The sequence below is a fragment of the Sinocyclocheilus grahami genome, unplaced genomic scaffold (genome assembly GCF_001515645.1).
Source record: "Sinocyclocheilus grahami isolate Dianchi unplaced genomic scaffold, SAMN03320097.WGS_v1.1 scaffold208.1, whole genome shotgun sequence".
Taxonomy (NCBI): Eukaryota; Metazoa; Chordata; class Actinopteri; order Cypriniformes; family Cyprinidae; genus Sinocyclocheilus; species Sinocyclocheilus grahami.
Window position 1 is genome coordinate 916,353 of NW_015505387.1, and position 7,922 is coordinate 924,274.

General features: G+C 37.6%; 1 protein-coding gene across 1 annotated transcript in view; it reads left to right on the top strand.

The window, feature by feature from the left end:
* Positions 1 to 814: 814 nt before the first annotated feature.
* The window catches only part of LOC107595784 (uncharacterized), a 14,530-nt gene continuing 7,422 nt past the window's right edge, over positions 815 to 7,922 (top strand). The window contains exon 1 of the mRNA XM_016286309.1: positions 815 to 1,004. Coding sequence (XP_016141795.1) covers positions 815 to 1,004 — 190 coding nt within the window. The remainder of the gene's footprint in view (positions 1,005 to 7,922) is intronic.

The window sequence follows — 7,922 nt, forward strand, 5'->3', positions numbered from 1 at the left end:
CCTAGGGAAGCGAAATAGTGTAGTGATGGGTACTCACGTCACCAATGACGTTATGATTTTCGGATCACGTGTCACTTAAGGTGTGGTTATTATGAGTACATCAGATAAGTAATATTGGTGGGATATCTAACTTGTAGAACCTCTTACTGTATTATCAACACAATAGTAATAAAATACATTTTATTAACAAAAGATAGACAAGAGTAATCAACAACTACTAAATGAATACCATAATTGAAAAAGGAATAAAGTGCATAAGATGCATAAAATGCAAGTGATTCAGTTGGGTGTTGCTATGGTAGAGTTATGTTATCTTCTGAAAAGATCAACTGAAACTGATAAGGTAAAGAACCCTATTATGCATCAAACAAATAAATCGAGATAGTATTTGTCATTAACTGACATCAGCTATATAACATCTAATGTAAATTAGGAAATCATATAGTGATAATATAAAAACAGTATCAAGGTCTCTGGAAGATGTTTGGTTATGGAATATTTACGTTCTCTGTGGTCAAGTGAGCAGTCTGGTGGTGGTGACTTGTTCCGCTGGTTGTGCTGGTAGCAATGCAGTGGGGAAAGAAGCAGGAATCCGTTTCAACAGATTTGAACTATTAGCGCTGTAGGATGCTGATCTCCTGGAGCACCAAAGAGTCGCAGACGTGGCCCTGGAGTAGGTACAGAAGGTCCGTAGCCTGGAACACAGACTAAAGTACCTTGAAATGAAGGTTAACCTTGTTACAAATGTCTGTATGTCTTCTGCCACTCTGGGCTAGAGACTCTGAACTTGGTCAATCCACATTGTCTCTCTAGGATGGAGATTCAGGACGTGCTGCATCTGTTGTTGTCTCACTGGACTAAGACTCTGAACATAGAATATCTATTTCCTCACAGGCTGGAGGCTCAGAACGTGGTCGTATCTGTTGCTGCCTCAAAAGCTGAAGACTCAGGACTTGGTATCTGTTATTGCCTCCTGCCTCATGGGCCAGAGGCTCAAAACGTTGGTGATCTGTTAACATCTCTTCCATTACAGGAATGAGACTCAGAACCAGGAGTGTCTTTTTGAAGGGTATACCTTAATCCCTTTCCGATGAGGAGGAGATTGCAATTTGGTGCCTCTCCATTTCCGTGCTGTGATTGGACATTTCCATTAGAGCGGGAAAACATGGTGTGTCCCACCCTTCTTTTCTCCTGTGCAACTTATTTGCACAGCCCAAACACAAAGTTAGAAAAGTGTCACTAAAGTTTTACCAGTGCTTTTCTCACTTACCAAACCATTACCAGAATACCTTTGTCAATGACTACGTTTACATGGACATCAGTAATCTAATTATTTACCTTATTCTAAATAAGCCAATATTATGATTATGGTGTTTACATGAGTTGCTTTTAGAATATTCCTTTCATGTTCCCGTTTTACATGTTATAGTACATAGTTTGATTAATGGCACACGTCATTACATCCCCACGTGATGCCATCCGATGTCCCCTCCGGAATTGCACTTCAGTAATGCGACTAAAATAGGAATACTCCACATGTCTTAATTCGATTTCTGTATACTTCGAATATGACTTTAACCGGATTAAGGTAATAAAAAAATCTCTGTTTACATGGTAGATTCTTAATCAGAGTATTGTCTTAATCGTATTAAAATCGGACTATTGTTGTCCATGTAAACGTACTCAATGTTACAAACGCATTAAATCCAAACATGATGGAAAAAGATTGAACTGTCATGCATGCATTAATTTGCCCATTAAAAGCTAAGTTTGTGTAAGATGTAACACTACACATCGCTGTCACTGAGAATAGTTATTTCTCTGAATAGGAGGGTGTGTTGTAGTCTGCATCAGTTTTTAGGTTTGAAAACATAGTTATGAATGGATTTGGATGGATCTGTGTGATCTTTCTTTGTTTCACCCACTGCTGGTGCACCCTGGAGGTCCTAAGGCATTTTTTATGGCAGTCACAAGCCAAAACCTTAGGTCTCTAGGTGGGTAAAGGGCAGAACCTGCATTTTGACCAATGAGAAGTCCTATCCTTTCCGGGCTTGGTACCAGAAATCATCTTTTTGCCCTCTAAGAGGTGTCTGGTTGCTGTCATTGCATCTTTATGTGATGGCGTTGGACAGTTTGCTTAGTCCACCAAGAACCAATCAAAATGTAGCATACCTTTGTCCACTGTCGTGGTCAGAGAGGGGCGATAATTTTTAACATGCATTTTTTTTAGTAACAATAAAAACACTAAACTTCTTCTACTGTGTAGCCAGATGCAATGAATCCAACAAAGAAAAAGGAATGCAATGCAATTCAAAGATTGAATCAATTCTGTTCGGCCATACTATTTCTTTCTAGACTCCGAAATAACCGTGTTGTGGATACATCACAGTTGTACGAGGTTCATTGATTATTAACCTCAGAAGAGATGTTTGTGATTGGTGTCAGGGTGTCACGCAGCAGAATTCACCTAATCTCACCCTGTTCAGTACTGCCTGATCTGCTTTTATAATGTGAACCTGTGCAGCTACTTGAAGGCACCACGACAGCGGATGTGTCCAGAATCTTCTATGTCAAAACTGAATGTGAACCTTTACAGAGGAATATTCAGCTACCTTCAGAGCTGTAGAACAGTGGGCAACATCTCATGTGGCTGTCCAATTACACTCCACTTTCATTAAAAGAAGGAAAACTAGACTGTAAATAATGATAGTAAAAATCAATTTTGAAAAATCACCATTACTAATGCTCATACTTAAGGATTTTATAAACGTATAAAACTATTAAACTTCAACTCAAATGCGTACAATACACTGTTTATTATATGGACATAAATAATACTTCAAATCATGCAGCTTGTTGAGAGTTGTGATATTACTTTTGTACGCGATCAGCAGGCCCGGATTGGCTAAACGGGAGCACCGGGAAAATTCCCGGTGGGCCGGTCTGTTTTTTGACCGCGAGGGCCGGTACTGTCATGCCACTGCTATGGGGTTGAAATATGGATGCCCATATTCAGGGGATATTTGATATATATTTGAGGGGATACGTCTTTCACTATTGTAAGTTAAGGCTGTTAAATAGAGGGGGAAATACTTTTTTTTTTTTAAATTAACTTCTAGCACATAACTTCTAGGACCTCATTTTATTGAAGTAGAAATCCAAGCACCAGAAGCAGCCCACACTCAGCCCACAAATTTTCTTTAATTGAAAAATATGCATTTTCATTCATTCATAGGCTATATGGTTGCAATAATAGCTATTTTAGTTCAAAAAAATGTAAGTGCATAGACGTTTCATAGACGTTCAGTTGTTATGCTTTCAAATTTATTGCCATTTGTATGCATGTAATTTCACAGTATTTTCACCTCCTAAATTACTACACTACTTGTGCAGTCACGATTTTATAATGGTACAAATTACTCAGGCCGATGACTTTTTAAAAAATTTTTATGACATTAAAACTATTTTTGGAATATAGGTTAAGCAAAACAAATGTGATTATTTCTGAGAACTTTTTAACTGCAGGCAGACATTATGGTACAGTAGGCCTACAAACATTTTTTTGGAGATATGCGAGCAAAAGATAATAGATTAAAAAATGTATAATAGAAAGCGCAAAGGCGGCGCTGAAAAGGCCAGTAAAATAATAATTAAAAAAACAAAGCTGTAGAAAAATATAATGAATTACAAGTCTGTAGAGAACAGTGCGCTGTTGCAGACTTATATACTGAAACTACAGTATATATATTTTTACTAGAACTTCCCTAGTAAAAAAAGTAATATATTTAAAATACATTCATTTCATACTAAGTATAGTTCAAATCTATTAACATATTTACTGACATATCGCTCAAGACTTACTATAGAATTATAATTTAAACTTTATTTGGAGTACTACTTGTGCAAAATGCACATTTCTTAATTTTAAGCCTAAAATGTGTTTTAATGTCACTATTGATGAGGAGGACTGAATGATCTTTGAATAATATCGGTTTTTAAAAGCAAGATATTTAAAGTGTAGCTGAAGTATACTTGCAATAATTCCACTTCAGCACAATCAAATATACTTAAGTGTATCTTCAGTTGGACTTCAGCACTGCTTCCGCACAATTAAAGTGCATTAAGTACAACATTTGTTGTTCCATTTTAGCAGACTTTAAGTATACCAGTTTAGTACCAAAAGTGCAATTGCAGGGTATTTTTATTATGTAAATGTATTTGAAGTATACTTAGCATGAAATAAATGTATTTCAAGTGCATTTCAATATATTTATTTTTCACTAGGGTTACATTCGAGGAACAGTCAGACTTTAGTTTAAGTTATATTATTCTATTTTGATCAAATCAGTTAATAAATAAATAATTGCTTTATTTATAAGACATTTACAATGTTACAGAAGATTTTTCAAATAAATACTTTTTTCTTTCGATCATTCGATTCAAAGAATCCTGAAAAATTTAAATTTCCACAGAAATATTAAGCAGCACAACTGTTTTCAACACTGATAATAACAAGTGTTTCTTGAGCAAATCAGCATATTAGAATGATTTCTGGTGGGTCATGTGACACTGAAGACTGGAGTAATGATGCTGAAAATTTAACTTCAGTATCATTAATTTTTTTTCTTCAACATAATTTATTACCATCACAGTAATAAATTACATTTAAAATATATTCAAATAGAAAAGTAATTTAAAATTGTAACAATATTTCACAGTATTATTATTTTACTGTATTTTTGATTAAATACATGCAGCAACATACACATAAATCAATAAATCAAAATATAAAAAGTAATATTCATTGGATTTTTTATTAATTTATTTCCATCATCATAGTAAATCATTTGTGTGTGTGTGTGAGAGAGAAATATGCTAATTGATAAATCTACAGCTCTAATATTTATGTATGGAATAATTGATGACGGGCCATTGAATTATTAGAAAATAATGCACACCCGAGGTGGTGATGTGACAACAAATTTCTTACATGTAGGATTAATTTCTTACGCATCTCGCCCCACGCCTCTGTTGCTAATTCCCAAATGTCATTTTAGACCTAGTAACGGAGGCTTGAGCCGTTGATAGCAGACTAATGCAGTTAATAATGCAGTTATGAGAAAGAGAGAGAGAGAGAGAGAGAGAGAGAGAGAGATTAAGCATATGTGAATCACCTGAGTCTGTGTGTCTCTCAGCAGTGTTCGGCAGCAACTTCTCTACTAATATCGAAACTGTAAGTTCATCTGTTTGAAGAACAGTGCTATATTACCTCGCTAGTGAGAAATGTCATGAAGCTTTTAAGTTTCTAAACCATTTTACTGATATAAATGTCAGAACAGCGCTGACAACACGTTTCTGTGTGCGTGTATGTTTGTGTGTGTGCGAGTGTGTGTCAGTACTGTGTGTGTGTGCATTTGAGTGTGAGAAAGAGAGTGTGCTTTCCATACTTAATTAAACGTAATTTAATTGGCAAAAACATGGAAATAATTTGTCATTTTGTATCATACGGTTTACTATATTTATTTGCTTGGTCAGTGTCGTTGTGGGTTTTGGTTCTTTTGCTGTTGTAGGCTGTCAGGACCTTCGAAATAACTGAAATAATTTAGCAAAGTGATATGGACATGTAATGCTGATAAGACCTGCCTGGAACTACTTTAGCCGTGCATTTCCCTGAAAATAACTACACACCTTAGAATGTTCGTCAACCAATCATATTCAAGCATTCAACAGCCCCATAGTATCTATCTATCTATCTATCTATCTATCTATCTATCTATCTATCTATCTATTTTTATTATATTATTTATTTATTTTTTGATGTTTTGCCTTCATTCAATTTACTGCTTAGGAGAAATTCATTCAACCCTAACCTATGATAGTATAAAATTATTGCACATATTTTACAGATGACATAGCGCTTGCCGGTTTTAATGTTGTGGCTGGTCAAGCAAATGTTTGTGCTTGTGTCTGTATGATATAATTGTTCATAGGCTATATCTATTAAAATACTGATATTCTGGTCTATAACTCCTCCCCGAACTTCCCGCTGCCGTGTATCTTGGTCTCTCATTGGCTGTAGGTCATCGCCAATGTGTTTTTCAGTCAGAAATCATTGCACACAGCGTGATTGTGAATCGCCGAAAGCTCCAGATATTTAGCATGCCAAATATTTCACGGGCGTCGGCGACGTGTCGGTGATTCTCTCAGATCGCGTCTTTGATAATTCACACTGCGTGATTGTCACTCGCGTGAACGAGCACCGATTTGCCTCCGATTTCGGGCATTTGTTGGCGATTTCGCAAAACCTGTCGGCGAGTGAAAAATCGTGCTAAAATCGTGCAGTGTGAACTCGGCATTAGTGCAGATCTGTCAGATTCAACTGAAGCAGTCAAACGTGCTCTTGTTGCTCTGGCACAATTTGGTGCCAACACACCTGAATCTACTTACCAGACACTTCTGCGAGCCTTCATTAGCAGACTCAGGTGTGTTTGTGTCAGATGGGGCACTCAGTAAATCTGAACACGCTGTCACTCCATGCGGAGAAGATCCCTGGCCCCTGGTGCTCGAGGTGTAGGCCTCTGCGGTGAATCTTGTGTGAGGTAAGTACGAGATTTCTGTTGTTTGACTGGAGGAGCTGTCTGTGCGACTGAATGTAACAGATCCACGTGAGACTTGGCTGTGTTTCAGTGGGCCTGGTGAAGTGTTTGTTTTTCCAAGACAGAGTGAGGCTAACGAGACAGTTGGTAGAGAGCCAAAACACGTCTCGCTCTTCTTTCCTCTCTTGTTTACTTGCCGTTGAATAATGCATGTATGACAGTTAGCATCACATGATAGTCCTGCATGTTTCCACAAAGAGCCATTTCTCATTTGTTTGTGGTCTTGCAGAAGACGCGTTTTACTTTGATCTGACAGTGGACAGTCTTGCGGAAACAGATGAGTGTTGTTTTAGCTGACCTGCCAATAAAACACAAAGACATAGAGGCCTTTTGAGGAGACTTTGTGATGTTCAGTTCAGAATCTTTAAAGAGAACGTTAGCTTGTTTACCTCCTACTCTAAACGTGGCTGAGAACTTCAACAGAGTTGTGTTTTGCTTTGAATCAGGACATTATTATGCAGTTTCACCTTGCGTGACTTCATTCTGAAAAGGTTCCTCTCTGTGTTACTCTCAATAGGATTGACAAGCACTACAACAAAACAAGTTAAGACAGCCATTAACTGTACATTTAATAGGGTTTTCGACCTTCAAAACATTGGGGAGGTGAATTGCTCGCAACCGGTTCCTGCTAATCCGGCATTAAACGGTCGAGCGCCGACTTCATGAGGCGTTCGAAATGAGCTTGATCCGAGTGGACGAGGGGTTGACCTCCAGGCACTGGCACTTTACTCAACACTTTGGATAAAAGGTGACATATTGTAAGCTTTAAGTGCTGCCCAGGATGCAGAAAATAATTGGTTTCAAAGGGAAGACTGCATGCAGCCAGATTCCTGCCCCTCCACTTTTTTTTCCACTAACAGGTCTTTGGAGAGGTACCCTCATCAGTCTAGCTGATGACAGATCGTTGAAGTATTCCTTTTTGCTCTCTGTATTCAAATAACAGCTGTCATTGTAAGAATGCTTCAGAGTGTTCTTATAAGCTCATCTGTCTTTCAACATTGTGTAATAAATCAGCTCATGGGAAATATGAATAATTAATCATAACTAGTGTAGCGTCTGGACCAATCCAACACACTATATATTCTCTTTTTATATGACAAATACTCTGTAACCTCAGTTAACAAGCCATATGAGGACCCATGAACCCTTCCCCCCGGAATGCGTAACACCCCAGGAAGTCGAACAGGCCTCTTTGTTGCATGGCAACCAACGCTGATATCACTGGGTTTATTGGCCAAAAGTATGTAAAGCAGGGAAAATCCCTGC